General features: G+C 39.6%; 1 protein-coding gene and 1 pseudogene across 1 annotated transcript; both read left to right on the top strand.

Moving 5' to 3' along the window:
• Nucleotides 1–4,341: 4,341 nt before the first annotated feature.
• On the top strand, nt 4,342–4,854 carry LOC138312182 (RING1 and YY1-binding protein-like). Its single transcript, XM_069253185.1, has one exon. The coding sequence runs from the start codon at nt 4,342–4,344 to the stop codon at nt 4,852–4,854; it is 513 nt and encodes a 170-aa protein (XP_069109286.1).
• Nucleotides 4,855–16,128: 11,274 nt separating this feature from the next.
• Nucleotides 16,129–17,234, top strand: LOC138312181 (uncharacterized; annotated as a pseudogene).
• The last annotated feature ends 3,970 nt before the right edge of the window (nt 17,235–21,204 follow it).

Genomic DNA, 21,204 nt, shown 5'->3' with positions numbered 1-21,204 from the left:
CAGGAAATGCGCTAACCAACAAAGGGGAGTAACTCTCATCACTCGCATAAGTTAGGTTGCACACCAGTAATTACAAAGTGGCCAAGTTTGCAATATTAAAACTGGTTATGAAAACATACTTTCAGTATAGAATTTTAAAAATATAACACACAATTAAAATAAATAATACAAATTAATCAAAAACAATTGATTTGGGATTAAATAATTAAACATTCCATACATTGACTTTAACATAATTATCATATACAAGTTATACACTATACAACATACAAAATATCAAAGTCTGTGCTTACCTGTAAATATAATAGAGAGAGCTGTTTCTTTAGATATTTCCTCTTTGTTGGTCTTGGTCAAGAGTGACTAGACCAGTTAACCGAAATCAGCATCTCGACAGGTGCACATGCGCAGTGATCGTTAGATCATAACCTGCGGACTCGAGTGGTCAGTGCCACGTGGTTTCATAACGCGCTTATGGCAAAAGCAATTAATGACCCTCGCGTAAACATTGAAAAAGACCTTATAGCAGTGTCTGATTTTACCGACAAAGATCTGGTTAGGTAATAATATCCGGCGCTGTCAACACTTAAGCTCTTAAATTAGGGTTTTGAGTAATTCATATTACAGCTCTGAAACTTGTCCTTTGTTCATATTTTTCTGACACATAAATCCGGAAGTTTCTATTATGTTTCTACCTAAGGCAAGCTATAAGTAAGGAATTTACACTAATATATACATATATACGTTCTTATTACAATTAATGAAGCTTCCAAAAATTGAAATTAAACAAGTTTGAATTAAAACTATTTGAACAAATGAAATAAATCATAGTTAAAAATAAAACGAAATAAAACACTATTTTTCACTATGAAATATCTATAAATATTGGTTTTTCTCTGTTGAAGTTACTTTGTAATATCTTGTGCAAGATGCGTTGAATACTTGAAGTTTCAGGGTAAAGAATTTAAATAGGCTTAAGCTTGTTTTCAAAGAGTTGCACGATCGCCACTGGCAAAGACGCATCATAGTCAATAAAATGGCAGTTTCTGGTTTTCTGCTCCTGCTTGGTTCTCACTATAAGTGTAGTTAAGAGGCCGTGCCAATAAGCATCGAGCTTGTACACTATATTAGTGGAAAGTGTGAAAATCACAAAAGTTGATGATTGTTTGTTTATTTGTTATATATAAAGAAATATGGTCTGGTAGTGTATTTTGCAGAATATTCCAGTGAATGAAATATCTCCAATGATAGAAAGATACACAACACGTATATATCGGAGTCCCTCTAAACAAACAGACATTCGCACACACACAACACATCGAATGCACTGAGGAAAGCGTCTTTAAATGCCCTTAGCTGATTAAAGCATATGTTTATCCTAATCAATCGAACGCATACAAAAGGGGCATTTCAACAGTTAACTACCAATTTGACGGTGTTATTTTATATGTCGGTTTATATTCATTAGTACCCTATATGTATCTTACGAACTCTCTTGAGGTTACTTAAATCATTTATATACAGTATCTGAACCGTTTAACGTTCCCAGCCTAACGTAACGCAAAAATTTCATCCGTTAGCTAACGCTTTAACATTAACGATCAACTATTAACGCAATACCGGCTAACGTTTAACGCAAAACGATCGGCTTGGATAAACCGGAAGTACCTTTGTTATAATCACGGACACGCATTGACGGTAAATAAATTACGGACCTTACGTTCTGAAATGAATACGAAGGTATAAGAAAACCAGAAGTATTTTCAGGATTTAAAACTACTGAATATTCCTATAAGTATTTACATTGAAGATGCAGTGTAATAGTTTTTGCATATCATATAAACATTTGCCTACGAAAACTATATGGAAACGATGAAGTCAAAGATGACTGTACTCGATGCGAGGTTTCCATTTTACAAGTGCAAAATTATGTGTACGTTTACAAAATGAATTACATATGTAACTGTTTGTATTAAGAGAGAATGGTATTTTTAGCTCACCTGGCCCTAAGGGCCGGTGAGCTTATGTCATGGCGCGGCGTCCGGCGTCCGGCGTCCGTCCGTCCGTCCGTCCGTCGTCCGTCCGTCAACATTTCCTTTAAATCGCTACTAGTCATAGAGTTCTGCATGGATTGTAACCAAATTTGGCCACAAACATCCTTGGGGGAGGGGGAACAGAACTTGTATCAATTTTGGCTCTGTCCCCCCCGGGGCAGGAGGGGCGGGGCCCAATAGGGGAAATAGAGGTAAGTCCTATAAATCGCTACTTGTCCTAGAGTTCTGCATGGATTGTAACCAAATTTGACCACAAACATTCTTGGGGGAGGGGAAATAGAACTTGTATAAATTTTGGCTCTGGTCCTCCAGGGGCAGGAGGGGTGGGGGCCAATAGGGGTAATAGAGGTAAATCCTTTAAATCGCTACTAGTCATAGAGTTCTGAATGGAATGTAACCAAATTTCATCCTTGGGGTAAGGGGAACAGAACTTGTATAAATTTTGGCTCTGTCCCCTGGGGGCAGGAGGGGCGGGGCCCAATAGGGGAAATAGAGGTAAATCTTTAAATCGCTACTTGTCATAGAGTTCTGAATGGAATGTAACTAAATTTGGCCACAAACATCCTTGAGGGAAGGGGAACAGAACTTGTATAAATTTTGGCTCTGACCCCCCGGGGGCAGGAGGGGCGGGGCCCAATAAGGGTAATAAAGGTAAATCCTTTAAATCGCTTCTCGTCATAGAGCTCTGAATGGAATGTAACCAAATTTGGCCACAAGCATCCTTTGGGGAAGGGGAAAAGAATTTGTTTAAATTTTGGCTCTGGTCCCCCGGGGGTAGGAGGGGCGGGGCCCAATAGGGGAAATAGAGGTTAATTCTTTATATCGCTACTAGTCATAGAGTTCTGAATGGAATGTAACCAAATTTGGCCACAAACATCCTTTGGGGAAGGGGAACAGAACTTGTATAAATTTTGGCTCTGGTCCCCCGGGGGCAGGAGGGGCGGGGCCCAATAGGGGTAATAGAGGTAAATCCTTTAAATCGCTACTAGTCATAGAGTTCTGAATGGAATGTAACTAAATTTGGCCACAAGCATCCTTTGGGGAAGGGGAACAGAACTTGTATAAATTTTGACTCTGGCCCCCCAAGGGCAGGACGGATGGGGCCCAATAGGGGTAATAGAGGTAAATCCTATAAATCACTTCTTGTCCTAGAGTTTTGCTTGGATTGTGACCAAACTTGGCCATAAACATCCTTGGGGGAAGGGGAACAGAACTTGTATAAATTTTGGCTCTGAACCCCTGGGGGCGGGAGGGGTGGGGCCCAATAGGGGATTTAGAGGTTAATATTTAAATTCCTTCAGAAAAGAAACAATGAACCTGAATTCAGAACACTACTTGGCATTACAAACCAGGTGAGCGATACAGGCCCTCTGGGCCTCTTGTTCTAAAGTGTCATACTTACCTGATACCTGATAAGAAATAACATATTGTTACAACAACTCTTAACTGATATCACGATGAAGTCAAACACGACTGTACACGGTGCTAAGTTTCCACTTTACACGTACGTTTACGAATACGTGTACAACTGTGTGTATTAAGAGTATTTTAAGTGTCATATTTATAAGATATTTTAAGAAATTACAAATACAAATGTAAATTGCTACAATAACACTCATACTATTACCGTCACAGTGTCATAATTTAAGTGAATCGATCAGGCATATACCAGTACGTTAAATAGTACCATGGTATTGAAATGATAAATAAAAGATTTTTACGCCTACACATTTAAGATGCAGTTAAATCATATTTCCGTCTATATGCTTGATTTCTATATTGATATTTCATAACTCAACAATTGTATTAGTTACATTTTATAGTGTTTTCCGCATCAATCACAAGTTTCAGTTTAGTTATTTTTCAGATTGTCGAAAGGCTCTTTTAATTCCCTACCATGGAAACTGTATTCTCGAAATATTTTTTTTCATAATGGATTATATAACTAGAGTTCTTTCCGTATTGCGCTCTTCCGCTTCCGGAATAAGGAGCATTCCTGTATCCAAGCCAACGTAACCTCGTTTTAGAGACAAAAATATGCAAATGAGATGGGTCTATATCTGGTCAGACACGCACAAGATCGCCATCTTCCTTTTTGAGCTCGAAAGCGTACACCTCGTAAAGGTAAGTCCTGAGACATTTGTCGGCACGCACACTTCTTTATGAGTTTACTCAATTGAAATTTCGGGTCTTATCTACACAATTCGGTGTTTATTTCGTTATGATATTCGGTTTTTGTGTTTATTTTCAGACTTTTCTTGGCCTCACGCGAGATCACGTGTTGGACAATATGTCGGACTCGGGTGATGATGTGTCCATCGGACTTGGTTCCGAGGAAGAATTAGAAATGTTACAAGAGAGTCCTAGTTCTAAAATGAAAGTTACAGCCGAAATACACGAGTCCCGGGCACCGGGTTCTTCTTTTAAACCACCAGCCTCGAATACTCGGCAACAGTCTCAAAAGAAAGATAGTAAAAAGGCTGACAAATCGAAAGTGAAACCGTCGCAGACGGAAAATACCGAACACTCAAGTAGAAAGAGAAAACGCAACACAGATGATGGAAAGCTTGATAATGTGTTGTCGGCAATTCAAAACCTTACTAAGGTCATTTCCGATGGAAAGACAGATGAGAACGTGAATTCTAGTAAAAAATCGAGAAAGTCGGTTAATCTCGAGGCGAAAGTGAATTCGCGAGAGGACAATCAAAATGGAGGACAGAGTGGTGTGTTTGGTAGAGAGGCGGACGATTTCTCTCTTTTTGATGACGAGTCGGAAGTTCAGGCGGTCTCTGACAATGATTAAATGGAAGAGGAGATCTTCCAATTATCCGACATTTACGATAAAGCGAAATTCGGGCCGGCCATTTCGGGAAAATTGGCTAACAATGTTTCTCACGCGGTGAGGACCAGCGCTGATGTTACTGCTCTAAATGAAACATACCGGGTACCGGAGAATGTTGATGCGATCTTGCCGCCTGATTCATCCCTAGAAGGATGGGGTGCGGTGTTTGATGATCAGAAAGTTAATGGTGATGGTGCTACGATAGACAGATTTTTCTAACTGCCAAGTATCTACCAGGTTGTGAAAATGTCGAGGCAGATTCTTTGTCGAGACAATTTTCGATTCAAACAGAATGGAGTCTCGATGTTCAAATTTTCGAGAGAATTTGCAGACATTTCTTTCGACCAGATGTTGATCTGTTCGCATCCAGACTTAAATTGTAAGTTATCTAGATATGTTTCGTGGGGCCCAGACCCTGGGTCCGAGAATTATGATGCGTTCACAGTATGTTGGTCAGATTATGAATCTTTTTCCTCCATTCTGCTTGATTGGGAGGGTTTTGAGAAAGGTGATTGATGATCGGATATCTAGAGCTATTATTGTTGTACCAAACTGGACTTGTCAGGCGTGGTTTCCCACTTTACTTGATTTATTGATTGACACGCCAGCTAGACTTCCTCATTGGCAAGATTTGATAACTTTACCTCACGATGGTTCTTGTCATCGTCTGTTTAGGACACTGAACCTGACCGCTTGTGTCGTCTCCGGACAGCGTTCGCAGACCAAAGCTTTTCAGGCCGGGCTACCGATGCGGCACTGCAGTCATGGCGACGGGGTACCTCGAAGGCTTACAACCTGGCGTGGGAGCAATGGCGAGTTTGGTGTCGTCAACAGGAAGTTGATCCAAGTGCGCCGACTGAAGCTGTAATTTGTGACTATCTTGTGTCTTTGGGCAGGTCTTATAGCGTGGCGAACATGCACCGATCTATGCTTTCACAAACTCTCAAGTTATTAAATTGTAATGTGTGTTTGAACAGTAAACGCATCTCCCGTGTTATGAAGGGGTTATTTAACAAGAACCCACCGATGCCTCGGTATGTGGAAACATGGGATGTTTCAAAGGTGCTGATTTATCTGAAGATCCTACCGTGTATAGAAACTTTATCTTTGAGGGATTTATCGTTGAAATTGGTATGTTTAATTGCGTTGACGACGGCGCAACGGTGTCAGACATTAGCAGCATTAGATGTGGACAGCATGTCTTGGTCGGGCGATACGTGTACTTTTTATGTTAAAGCTCTTCTTAAAACCTCTAAACTGGGGAAGTCGTCGACAGTGGTGAAGTTATATCGTTATGAGAAAGACGTTACGTTGGACGTTTTGACAGTGTTAAAACAATATTTGTCGGTTACACGTAAGAGGAGGAAAAGTAGGAAACTGTTCATTTCTTATAAAACTTTCGATGAAGTGTCACCATCTACGATTTCACGTTGGGTGAAGGAGGTTCTTTCGGCAGCAGGCATAGATCCTATTTTTAAAGCACATTCTACTAGAGGAGCAGCCTCCTCTCAGGCTTTTCGGGCAGGTGTTCCGTTACGTGACATTCTGAAGACTGCCAATTGGGCCTCGACGCGTACATTCGCGACATTTTATCAGCGGGATGTTAGTGATGGTAGTGTCTTTGCAAATTCAGTTTTGCAGACAGCAGCATAATTTGTTGTATCATGATGTATAGTTTTGAAATGTGTTTTTCATTACACTTATGAACTTATTTTCTTGTTGTGTTATCTTTTATCACTGTTTCCATCCTCTGAAGATGCTCCTTATTCCGGAAGCGGAAGAGCGCAATACGGAAAGAATCTCCCCCTCATCCGAGCTTTAGTGACGGATGAGGGTGATTCTTCTGTATCAGCCTGAGGCTGAGGGAATAAGGTTTCTTTGCCCTCCCTTGGGCCCTGCCCTTGATGTAAACAGTGTTTTTACTCTGAAGTATGGCGATCTTGTGCGTGTCTGACCAGATATAGACCCATCTCATTTGCATATTTTTGAGGTTACGTTGGCTTGGATACAGGAATGCTCCTTATTCCGGAAGCGGAAGAGCGCAATACAGAAAGAATCTCCCCCTCATCCGAGCTTTAGTGACGGATGAGGGTGATTCTTCTGTATCAGCCTGAGGCTGAGGGAATAAGATTTCTTTTTGAGCATGGAAACTGTATTCTCGAAATATTTTTTTGTCATAATGGATTATATAACTAGAGTTTTGCATTAATGTATATACAGTATTATGTACCTAACCGCGCATTGCTTACAATCAACTAGGCATTGATTTTAGGGTCGTACACTTACAAATGTACGTACATATGCAATAAAGATTGAACATTTTAATTCATGTTTCGTCATTTGCAGTACTCTCAATATATAGTTCATGCATATATTAAAGATCTAGAAAATAAAGATATTTCACTTCCAGTTATTTATATTCAAATTAAATGTATATCCATTATGCATGATCATTTATGACAACAACAGTGAAGACAGCGAAGAACTTTAAAAACAAATTTAAAACAATTATATGGTCACATTTCACATCAAGCAACTTCTATTAACAGTACTACAGTCGAGACTGTCTGAGCGACCCCCTGTATGTAGCGACTCCCTGTCTTATGTGATCTTACTTGAGACCCCCCAACATATTTTGCTATATAATGGGTCTGTTTTAAACGAATCCCTGTCTTACGGGACAAGCGACCATGTTTTTACAACCCAAACATCACAAAAAGTCTGTCTTTAGCGACTTTTCATTCGCCTGAGGCCATAATTATGATAGATAAAGAGGTGTGAACATCGAACTAAACATCGACTGTAGACTACGAGAAGAGTACAGTACATTTCTGTGTAACCAGTTTTGACGGATCATGAAAGATCGTTTTTTTCCACAAAATTTTGCCTTAATCTATAAAAAAAAGGCTAGATATCATTCAGATATCTCTCAATACCACACAATGGTAAACATTGACATTTAATAACAGAACACATTAAATAAATCGGCATGTTTTATTTTGCCTACCGTATCATCCTATGGCTTGGCGTGAGTGACTCTCTTCTTGTTTTGTACATGGCATTTACGACCAAACATAATTTCGTTCCTTGATATGAGTAAACAGTCATTATAACTGCCATCCCTTAATCAGAAACCCTATATTTTCTTCAAAAGTTTCATAACACCAAAAAGTATTTTAAAAACAAATGCACACACGACTTGGGCTTCTGTAATGGCCGCCAATTGGTAGCAGTGAACAGCAGATTTGTAAAATTCAGCAAAATAAAGCCAAGGTTTTAAAATGGTACCTCTACTATACAGTAGTAATGTTTTTTAGCTCACCTGGTCCGAAGGACCAAGGTGAGCTTATGGGATACCGCAGCGTCCGTCGTCCGTCAACAATCGACTTCTTCTCCATAACCGCTGGTCGGATTTCAACAAAATTTGACTGGTAGCATCCTTATGGGCTACTAACTGAAAATTGTACAAATGATGGGTCTGACCCCCCAGGGGGCTGAGGGGCGGGGCCAAAAGGGGTCAATTTGGCTATTTCCATATAAACAACTTCTTCTCTGAAACCAAGCATGGGATAGCACCCATAATGCAATGGTAGCATCCTTATAGGGTGGGGATTCAAAATTGTACAAATGATGGGGCTGACCCCCCGGGGGCCTGAGGGGCGGGGTCAAAAGGGTCAATTTGGTTATTTCCATATAAACGACTTCTTCTCTGAAACCAAGCATGGGATAGCACCCATAATGCAATGGTAGCATCCTTATAGGGTGGGGATTCAAAATTGTACAAATGATGGGGCTGACCCCCCGGGGGCCTGAGGGGCGGGGTCAAAAGGGGTCAATTTGGCTATTTCCATATAAACAACTTCTTCTCTGAAACCAAGCATTAGATAGCACTCATAATGCAATGATAGTATCGTTATAGGGTGGGGATTCAAAATTGTACAAATGATAGGGCTGACCCCCCGGGGGCCTGAGAGGCGGGGTCAATTTGGCTATTTCCATATAAACGACTTCTTCTCTGAAACCAAGCATGAGACAGCACTCATAATGCAATGGTAGCATCCTTATAGGGTGGGGATTCAAAATTGTACAAATGATGGGGCTAACCCCCGGGGGGCCTGAAGGGTGGGGTCAAAAGGGGTCAATTTGGCTATTTCCATATAAACGACTTCTTCTCTGAAACCAAGCATTAGATAGCACTCATAATGCAATGGTAGTATCGTTATAGGGTGGGGATTAAAAATTATACAAATGATAGGGCTGACCCCCCGGGGGCCTGAGAGGCGGGGTCAATTTGGCTATTTCCATATAAACGACTTCTTCTCTGAAACCAAGCATGAGACAGCACTCATAATGCAATGGTAGCATCGTTATAGGGTGGGGATTCAAAATTGTACAAATGATGGGGCTGACCCCTGGGGGGCCTGAAGGGTGGGGTCAAAAGGGGTCAATTTGGCTATTTCCATATAAATGACTTCTTCTCTGCAGCTAAGCATGGGATAGCACCCATAATGCAATGGTAGCATCCTTATAGGGTTGGAATATGAAATTGTACAAATGATAGGGCTGACCCCCGGGGCCTTAGACGGCAATAGATGCGGGGTCAAAAAGGTCAATTAGGTTACTATTTTCATATAAATTACTTTGTCTCTGAACCTATGTATTGGATAGCATATTTGTATGGTATCAATAGCATCATCATTGTATGGTTGTGATTCAAAATTAAATTTTGGGAGTCAATTTTGCTAATTTTTAGCTCACCTGGTCCGAAGGACCAAGGTGAGCTTATGCCATACCGTGGCGTCCGGCGTCCGTCGTCCGTCGTCCGTCGTCCGTCGTCCGTCCGTCCGTCCGTCCGTCAACAATCGACTTCTTCTCCATAACCGCTGGTCGGATTTCAACAAAATTTGACTGGTAGCATCCTTATGGGCTACTAACTGAAAATTGTACAAATGATGGGGCTGACCCCCTAGGGGCCTGAGGGGCGGGGCCAAAAGGGGTCAATTTGGCTATTTCCATATAAACGACTTCTTCTCTGAAACCAAGCATGGGATAGCACCCATAATGCAATGGTAGCATCCTTATAGGGTGGGGATTCAAAATTGTACAAATGATGGGGCTGACCCCCCAGGGGCCTGAGGGGCGGGGCCAAAAGGGGTCAATTTGGCTATTTCCATATAAACGACTTCTTCTCTGAAACCAAGCATGGGATAGCATCCATAATGCAATGGTAGCATCCTTATAGGGTGGGGATTCAAAATTGTACAAATGATGGGGCTGACCCCCCGGGGGCCTGAGGGGCGGGGTCAAATGGGGTCAATTTGGCTATTTCCATATAAACGACTTCTTCTCTGAAACTAAGCATGAGATAGCACTCATAATGCAATGGTAGTATCGTTATAGGGTGGGGATTTAAAATTGTACAAATGATGTGGCTGACCCCCCGGGGGCCTGAGGGGCGGGGTCAAAAGGGGTCAATTTGGCTATTTCCATATAAACAACTTCTTCTCTGAAACCAAGCATGGGATAGCACCCATAATGCAATGGTAGCATCCTTATAGGGTGGGGATTCAAAATTGTACAAATGATGGGGCTGACCCCCCGGGGGCCTGAGGGGCGGGGTCAAATGGGGTCAATTTGGCTATTTCCATATAAACGACTTCTTCTCTGAAACTAAGCATGAGATAGCACTCATAATGCAATGGTAGTATCTTTATAGGTTGGGGATTCAAAATTGTACAAATGATGGTGCTGACCCCCGGGGGCCTGAGGGGCGGGGTCAAAAGGGGCCAATTTGGCTATTTCCATATAAACGACTTCTTCTCTGAAACTAAGCATGGTATAGCACCCATAATGCAATGGTAGCATCTTTATAGGGTGGGGATTCAAAATTGTGCAAATGATGGGGCTGACCCCCAGGGGGCCTGAGGGGAGGGGTCGAAAGTGGCCAATTTGGCTATTTCCATATAAACGACTTCTTCTCTGAAACTAAGCACGGTATAGCACCCATAATACAATGGTAGTATCCTTATAGTGTGGGGATTCAAAATTGTGCAAATGATAGGGCTGACCCCCCGGGGGCCTGAGGGGCGGGGTCAAAAGTGGTCAATTTCCATATATATATGACTTTTTCTCTGCAACTTAACATGGGATTACGCTCATAATGCAATGGTTACATCCTTATAGGGTTTGGATTCAAAATTTTGCAAATGATGGGGCTGACCCCCCGGGGGCCTGAAGGGTGGGGTCAAAAGGGGTCAATTTAGCTATTTCCATATAAACGACTTCTTCTCTGCAACTAAGAATGGAAGAGCACTTATAGTGCAATGGTAGCATCCTTATAGGGTTGGGATTTGAAATTGTACAAATGATAGGGCTGACCCCCGGGGCCTTAGACGGCAATAGATGCGAGGTCAAAAGGTCAATTAGGCTACTATTTTCATATAAATTACTTTGTCTCTGAACCTATGTATTGGATAGCATATTTGTATGGTATCAATAGCATCATTGTATGGTTGTGATTCAAAATTAAACTTTGGGAGTCAATTTTGCTTATTTTTCTAATTGTCAGAGTCTTGTGATAATTACTAACAAAAAAACCAGGTGAGCGATACAGGCCCTCTGGGCCTCTTGTTCTAATTGTCAGAGTCTTTGTGATAATTACTATAAAAAAACCAGGTGAGCGATACAGGCCCTCTGGGCCTCTTGTTTAATTAACATCTGCAATTGTTTTGTAATGGTTGTTTTCTGACAAGTGTGATTTTTGCATTTTTTCTCAAGCCTGAAAAACCATGACACACAAATATTTGTTTTTTAATTGCAAAAAAAAGAAGAGATTTTTAACCCAAAATTGCACCCCCTCCAGATAGATTTGTTTTCTTGAACAAAGTTTATAACCAAGCATCAATGTATGTCTGCTTGTAATTTATGACTAGATCTTAATGATTTTTAATTAAAAAAAATTATTTTTTTTATATTATTATTTTTGATTTGTTTTTAAAAAAATCAAGTAATTGATATATTTATAATGAAGAATAAATTTTACAGACAATTAAAGACAGATTTTTGTACAGTGATGTTGCGGATGAACTTGGACTGCCTTAAGTGACTCCCTGTCTTATGTGACTTTTTTGTGATGGTCCCTTGGAAAGTCACATAAGACAGTCTCGCCTGTAGTTATAAACAAATTAATTATCCATACAATGTACTGGTCAAAAAGAACCATATCACAGTTACATTTAACATTGGTTTGAAGGGAGGAATGCATCATATCAATCTGTAAACTAATTCATTCCAACGTAATTGATATGAATGCATATTGTAAACATCAAAACTTTCAACGTAACGTGAAACTTAGTGTTAACGGGCACAGGTAAGTTCGGTATAAAGTTAATATCCCTCCCAAGATGCTGTTAATTACAGATGAACTCTGCCCGTGGGCAGACGGTGTGTTTCCCATTTGCCCACTTTCTAGAGAACAAAGAAAAGTGTTGGTATAGGAGAACAAAGGAAAACCAATTATAGTCAGTTCTATATAAATTTTTACCTGTGATTACCTGTGTTCGTTTACCAGTCTTCCTGTAGTTTGTCAAAAGCCAGTGTCTCTCCGGTGAGCTTATGTCATGGCGCGGCGTCCGTCGTCCGTCCGTCCGTCCGTCAACATTTCCTTTAAATCGCTACTACTCATAGAGTTCTGCATGGATTGTAACCAAATTTGGCCACAAACATCCTTGGGGGAGGGGGAACAGAACTTGTATATAAATTTTGGCTCTGTCCCCCCCGGGGCAGGAGGGGCGGGGCCCAGTAGGGGAAATAGAGGTAAATCCTATAAATCGCTACTTGTCCTAGAGTTCTGAATAGAATGTAACCAAATTTGGCCACAAACATCCTTTGGGGAAGGGGAACAGAACTTGTATAAATTTTGGCTCTGGTCCCCCGGGGGCAGGAGGGGCGGGGCTCAATAGGGGAAATAGAGGTAAATCCTTTAAATCGCTACTAGTCATAGAGTTCTACATGAATTGTAACCAAATTTGGCCACAAACATCCTTGGGGTAAGGGGAACAGAACTTGCATAAATTTTGACTCTGGTCCCCTGGGGGCAGGAGGGGCAGGGCCCAATAGGGGAAATAGAGGTAAATCCTTTAAATCTCTACTTGTCCTAGAGCTCTACATGAATTGTAACCAAATTTGGCCACAAACATCCTTGGGGCAAGGGGAACAGAACTTGCATAAATTTTGGCTCTGATCCCCCAGGGGCAGGAGGGGCGGGGCCCAATAGGGGAAATAAAGGTAAATCCTTTTAATCGCTACTAGTCATAGAGTTCTGAATGGAATCTAACTAAATTTGGCCACAAACATCCTTGGGGGAAGGGGAACAGAACTTGTATAAATTTTGGCTCTGGTCCCCCGGGGGCAGGAGGGGCGGGGGGGTAATAGAGGTAAATCCTTTAAATCGCTACTAGTCATAGAGTTCTGAATGGAATGTAACCAAATTTGGCCACAAGCATCCTTTGGGAAAAGGGGAACAGAACTTGTATAAATTTTGGCTCTGACCCCCCGGGGGCAGGAGGGGCAGGGCCCAATAGGGGAAATAGAGGTAAATCCTTTAAATCGCTACTAGTCATAGAGTTCTGCATGGATTGTAACCAAATTTGGCCACAAACATCCTTGGGTGAAGGGGAACAGAACTTGTATAAATTTTGGCTCTGGCCCCCCGAGGGCAGGAGGGGCGGATCCAAATAGGGGTAATAGAGGTAAATCCCATAAATTGCTTCTTGTCCTAGAGTTCTGCATGGATTGCAACCAAATTTAGCCATAAACATCCTTGGGGGAAGAGGAACAGAACTTGTATAAATTTTGGCTCTGACCCCCTGGGGGCAGGAGGGGTGGGGCCCAATAGGGGATTTAGAAGTTAATATTAAAATTCCTTCAGAAAAGAAACAATGAACCTGTATTCAGAACATTACTTGGCATTACAAACCAGGTGAGCGATACAGGCCCTCTGGGCCTCTTGTTTATCATGTTGGATAGTTAAATGGAGAACATATGTTGCATAGAATAAAGACAAAATTGCATCCAAATTTTAGGAGAAGTGTCACAAAAAGAGCAAGTTTTTTTCCAAACTGTTGCAATTTCAAGAATTACTAAGTATGAGATATTAATTAATAAATTAGATATACTTTCTAGTCAGAATGTTACCCTGCGAAAAGTGTAACCCTCAAAACATATGCATTTGAATTAGCATATGTACATTACTTTTATGACACTATACAAAACATAGGCATTTCTAAATATAGACTTCTGAAGATTGCGTTTTGTTTGAGAGAATGTGAATGTCATTGAACAGTATGCTATAACTGAAGAACAATGATAATCATCAACATTTCTATCATTGTGGGAAGTTGTTCAGCGTTTTGCTGATTTTGAAATTCCGTTAAACTATCAGAAACATATATTTGTGTGTATTTGTTTCTGAAATTATATTAACGGTAAATCTCTGGTTATTTCGAACCAGCGGATAGTTCGAACACGCAAATTTTTCCGGAAAAACAGTTTGTTTTTTTTGTTTTTTTTTTTTTGAGCTAGTGATACTTCGAATACAGACTTTTTATATAGTAATCGATCCTATTTCGGATAGTTCGAACGTGTCAAATTATGAACATTATGTAAGATTTGTGTTGGCAAATCGGCGCCTTAAAAATGACAATATACTGCAGTATATTTCAGTAGAATTGTCAAAAAGATAGTTTGTAATGAAAAGAGGCGTAAACATAAACTATTTGTGTAAGAAATGTTGGAATATAGAATGTGGAATATATATGTGGAATTTCTTATAAATTCCACTATGTACCTCAAAATTGATTGAACTACAACTACTAGCATTTAGTAATAATTCATGTGTTTATATGTACAACGTACATGTATTTTAATGTAGTTGTACATGTATGTATATATATATGTGATTGTCAAAAAGATTGAAAGGACTTTTGAAGTTAGGACCAAATATTGATTTTACGTCAATTAATTCAAGAAATCAAGAACATCTCCGAGATAACAAAAAGAGTAACAAATTGAGAGATTTTCATGTAAAATAATGTTCATACATGCACATGTTATACAAAAATGATACCCTTATGTTCACATACGGTAGCATAGGTGAAATTCACAGGTAATACACAGGTAAATACAGGTTAACGTCTCTGAAATAGACTATAATCCTTGTCACAACATTCTGCTACTTATCAGATTATAAAAAGTGGACAAATGGAGATACAGCCGGCCAGACAGGGGTGAACATAGGGTAACACCTGCCGTGACCTATATACCTGTACATGTATAATACCTGTACGGCGTCACGCTGGGAATTGAAGAGAATCCAAGTACAAATTACAACTAACACATGTGAGAAGGTGATTGTCCAGTTTTTATTCTTATGAGCATATACGTATATCCGTGTCTGATTTGACACGGGTACAGTACGTGTGAAAGCTTACCTGCACAGTTCGAATTATGTGCACGTGTTTTACATGTAGGTATAATCGCACATTACGCATATTTTTATATGTGAACTAATGCAAGGTATATGGCATGTTTCTGATGATAATAAAAAAGAAAGAAAATCACATTTAGTTTTGTAGTTTTGATAATTAATATATTTATTATTTCTGTAAATAGACCGAATCAAAAACGATCTGTCATTTGAATACGAAAAAAAGATCTGGATACATATTTTCATTTCAACCACATCTAACAAAACATAAATACAACCAAAGGAGTTATACAATGCAATATAATACACTTTTAATTTTCATAAATGCTACGGAATCGCTACTACACGAAGCGGTTATCTTCAGAGAGAAAAAAAGAAACATTATTTAATTCGGATCGTCAAAGCGTCTCACCGGCCTTTGGTTCTATTTTTAGTGGTTAACGTTAGCGGAAGTGGACCTTGCTAACATTTAACGCAAACGATTTCTAACGCAAACAGTTGTAAACGCAACTATAACGATAAAAGATTGCTCACGCTAACGATTGCTAACGGAAATAACGCAAATGAAACGCAAATTTGGGAACGTTAAACGGTTCAGGTATTGTATATTGTACAAGATAATGATGTTTTATATTTAGATATTGATATTTACATTTCTGTTCCATTTTCAGTGTGGCCTTGTGGTGCTATTACTGCTAGCATTTGGGGGTATGGTGTATATTCGCGATATTCCACATACTGTGATAACGATGATTACAACAGAGACAAAACCCAAGGAAAACCGATGTTATGTTACAAGCGAAACCACCCCAGACGTAAGAGAATCACCACCCAATGTTATAGAAAGTTATCTTCGCAACCACACAGCGAATAATAGTCAGAGAACTAAATACCTTGTTTACGAGTGTTCTAGAGCACGTGGAGTTTCGTGCTACGGATGGTCCTATAGGTTAGCCGGTATCGTGACCACCTTTATCATATCTGTACTTGCGAACCGTCACTTCCTGATTTACTTTGATACACCATGTTCACTGCAGGATTACCTCATCCCTGCGGAATACGACTGGCGATACAACTCGTCTATAACTGTGAACAGGACGAAATCTTATCACAATATAAAGAACTGGGCACAATTAGAAATGAATAAATATATATCCGGAGGTGTTGACTTTAACGAATATTTCACAGAAGATATTGAATTCCTTATGATGAACTGGGATTTTATATATGATTTCAGAAACAGACCAAGCATTGAATCCGATATGCCAATGATTACAAAATTTCATCAAGCAGATATTTACAAGGGTATTTTTAAATTTTTATTCAAACTTTCACCCTTGAGTGTTACAGCGTTCAATGAAGTAAAGAAAAAGCGAAACAAAATGGCATGTGCACATGTTTCGTGTTGGACAAAATCCAAACATGCCACATGATGGTAACGGACGAAAAAAAATGCCTTTGGAAGTTCTATGGAGATATTTTGACTCGTTAAATAAAGATGAGCTTGACTTGTTTGTTGCTTCTGATACGGACAGTGTAAAGGAAGCGGCAAAGAAGCGTTATCCTGACAATGTAATAGATACACCAGGAAATATAACTCATTGACCAGCGAGGAAGGAACGATCCAAGTGAAGGTTTCCTTAAACAACTTCTGGATTTTTATATACTAATGAAATGTGATAAACTCATAATCACAGAACAAACAGGATTTGGAATACTAGCGTCATTTATCCGGGATATGGATGACGGATTATACTGTTGACGACGAAATCTTTTGATTCCTTGTTCGAAGTATACAGTCAATGATATTTTTCGTTCGGGAAAGTTTACGGCCGTTAAGCCAAAACAACCTTAATTTAAGGTATATATATTTTCCTCGCTGATCTGAAAGATGCGCGGTATGATGATGTTGAACGACTGCTGTGTTTTTGAAAAAATGAACTACGTTTGGTGAGGATATTATGGAACACATGACAGAAAGTAAATCGCAACACATATGTACTATTCCAATGAATCAAAAAATCTATAATATGTTTGTAAAAGCATTACGGGGAATGATCAGTATATAATCATGAAATGATGTCGGCGTTAGAATTTAGAATACATTTTTAGAGATAGAGTATTATAAAACAACATTAAAAACAAGATAAATGAACTTTCAAATAGATTGTACGTTAAATATTTGCCGTCTGGAAGCTTGCAGTAAAACAAAAATTGAAATGATATAACTCCTCCTATTGTAATATAGCTCATTTTATTATATTCTGTAATAAAATAAACGGTATGTATACACTGAGAGGAAACACAATGATGTAACATTTATTTGAAACTCATTAGCATTATTGGTGATGCGCAATAATGGAAATATTAATTAGAAAATATGTTGAATGAAAGATGCATACATGCCAGTATATATTAATAAACCAGACCAAACACAAACATGACAGAAAAGTGACATTGGTTATGATTTTTTTTTTATTTACAGAATAGAACCTTAAAAAATAAATTTATTAAGTATTGAATTAAAGATGGGTAAGTAAAAGAAAGACGACTGTAGAAGTTATTTACATGTAAAACGTTTTTATGTAATTACATATAAAAATAACACAAACTACATCTAAAACAAGTTTGTATCATAACTATTTCTGAAGTAGTGTGTTTGATAAAATCTATATCAAATGCACTTTATGCTCTGGATTCCAGCGGCTCCAGTCGTTCTCGTCCATCCGGGGTAGGAGTGCGCGCTCTTTTTTAATTAAAACGTCCGTTGAATGGCCTACCCGTATCAACGTAAGGTTGATTGCGCTGCGCTTGCTCAGAAGTGACGTCATCATAGGCCCGGTGGAGACCCGGTCTTTGAGAAGTATCTGTATCACTGTCTGGTACATAAAGTTCTCCGTCTATATAAAGGCGGTCTCTCACAAGTTTGGTATGGTGGCCCTCGTGCTTGTAGTGCTTCATTACCGGATATAGTTTTTTCGCCGTTCCTCGACTGCGTCCGGGAACTGTTGGTTGATACCAAATCGGGTACCTGGGAGCATGTAACCGCGATCTTTGACCTCTTGTTTTTCTTCAAAGAATAAAAATCTCACAACAACTGGGCGGATTTTACCATGCACAAATTTCTGAAATCGGTGCACGTCTGCGAATTCCATATGCCTTGTGATTCCTAGTTGTTGACGTAAAAAGTCTCGCACTTTATCCACCGATGACTTCGTATCGTTGTTTCCGCAAGACCCGTTATTATTAGGTTATATTTCATGTTTCTACACTTTCGGTCCTCTACTTCCACTTTTATTTTCTTCACATTCTCTTAACATTATCATTTCGTTTTGTATTATCGACTGATTGTTGACATATCTCTGTTTTGTAAAAATCACTCCTTGGAGCTCCCCTGTGTTTTGGAAATTGTTGTCTCGTTTTTATCAGTCTTACTTTTCACTGTTCGTAAAACTCATTTATAGCTTGTGCACTTTTTTCTATATCAATGTTTTTGTGAACCATTTGCTTTACCGTCATTTCCATGTTGACCACTTTTGCGTTCAGTGTCGTTAGTGCTGCATCTATTCTATCTATTTTGTTTAGTTTAGTCTCTATACGTTCTAGTCTAGCCTCTAGTTTATTGTCCATTTGTTTCATCCTATCCAATATAGATTCGGTAGGAGTAAGAGTAGACATGATTGGTTCGTCGCTCCCGTGTAGTACCTCTCGCACGCTTTGCAATATGCTAGACGTAGTACTAGACATAGCCATCGCGTGTGGCTTACATGCCCAACACAGGCAAGGCGAATTCACTGGATTCACTAGCGCGTGACGAAAAAAATCGGCTAAGATCAGGCTTCACTACACACGACAGAAAGGTCAAAGTTCACATACAATACACCACAGTACATTTCATATGGCTAATATGTCGAAATCCTTCATTAGAAATTTCAAAAAGCCACAGAATTCATAATATACCTGTCCCTTGATCAGTTCAGAACACTAGTGCAAACTATTATCATATAGGTCCTACACGAGCTGAACCAATACGGCATCAAAGGAAATCTACACAAGTGGCTCTCAACCTTCCTGACACAGCGTCAGATGAGAGTAGCCCTTGAATGATAATTCTCTCGAGAAGCCTCTGTAGATTCAGGAGTTCCCCAGGGAACAGTACTCGGACCGTTATTGTTTCTCTGTCACAACAATGATCTATCTGATTGTGTTAATTCAGAAGTACGACTCTTAGCAGATGACTGTCGCCTATACCGAGAAATCAACAAATACCAAAACCATCAATTATTACAGGACGACCTACACAATTTGGAACAATGGGCAAACAATTGGGGAATGAAATTTAATGCAAAAAAGTGCTACATCATAAATATAAAAGGAAAAAGTCACAAATTCTACACATTAAACGGGCATATCCTGGAGCAAGTAAAAAAAACAATCCATATCTTGGTCTTACAGTTTCGTACGATTTGAAATGGGACACTCATATAACAAAAATAGCAAAAAAACTAGCTCCACATTAGGCTTTATAAAACGAAACCAAATGATACAAATGATGATGATCTTGATGATGATAATGATGATGATGAAGTTGCAAGTGACTCTGGTAGGGTTGTTAGGGAAGACGTTCCATGTGTTGTCAAAGAGACACTAGCTGAACAGAAACCTGTGTTAATAAGTGCACCAAACGAAGGGAAATTTATGACGAATGAGCAGGCATTTGATGCACTTATTAATACAAAGGTTCCTGCTTTGTTTTTTTTGTTGTTCTTGACAACACACGGAATGTCAATAGGAAGAAGGCAGAATTAATTCCCTGATGATTGTGGTTCGTGGGACTCCGCAAAAGGCACTACTGCCAACCAGTCATTCATTTTATAAGATGGGAAGATGGTAGCAATTTTCAAAAGGGATGGGTTGTTCTGTTCCAAAAAATCCAGTAAGGGACAAATCATCTACGAGTCCTACGACCCACAACCAGATAGCATAATCACTTTTCATAGGTACTACACCTCTTTAAAGCATGAAGAATTTCGAAAAAGGGTCACAACCATAACAGAATCCCCTTCAGATATGGACCACCTAAAAAACTAGCAATAGTAGAATATTGTGGGGTTAGGTCAATTAGTGGAAACAAGCCTCATAGGAATGCTAAAATAGTTTGTAGACCGTATACAAGGACTGATCCACGCGTTCTGGAAGAGTGTGCTTCGCAGGCTCAAAAAACACCTGCAACAGAGCTTTGTTATCAAAATTCAAAGGACAACAGTGTTTTAGGCCCCTCATCAAATAAACAAATTAGAAACAAAATATTTAACATCAACAGAAAACAAAAACAACAAACCACAGCACAATGTCGCTGACGAAGTCCTTGAAATCTTAGCAGCTGTATGTACGGGTAGTAATTACATTCGAAGTATTCAGCATGTTGGGCACGCTCTTCCAAACGTCATGTTATATACAGTGACGAACAAATAGCTGACATGAAGTCAAACTGTTGTGGGGATGGGGGTCAAACTGTTGTGGGGATGGGGGTCAAACTGTTGTGGGGATGGTGGTAGTGTGATAGGGATTGATAGGACCTTTAACTTAGGCAAATGCTTTGTAAGCGGCTATGAGTTATAAAAATCGCAAGTGGTAGAAGCGTATAGAAATCTGGGAATCATCCGATACATTGCTTGGACCCTCAATCCTTTTTGCTCTCTGGATGTGGAGAGTACCACTCTATCATTCTTTTTTGCCTAAGTTAAGTGTATTGGTTAAGCGTTAACTAGATCGAGATTTAGTTAATAGGGTCCCAGATGATGAAACGCGCAATGATTGTCGGC

The sequence above is a fragment of the Argopecten irradians genome, unplaced genomic scaffold (genome assembly GCF_041381155.1).
Source record: "Argopecten irradians isolate NY unplaced genomic scaffold, Ai_NY scaffold_0237, whole genome shotgun sequence".
Taxonomy (NCBI): domain Eukaryota; kingdom Metazoa; phylum Mollusca; class Bivalvia; order Pectinida; family Pectinidae; genus Argopecten; species Argopecten irradians.
Note: the sequence above shows the minus strand (reverse complement) of the source record. Positions and strands in the feature narration are given on the sequence as shown.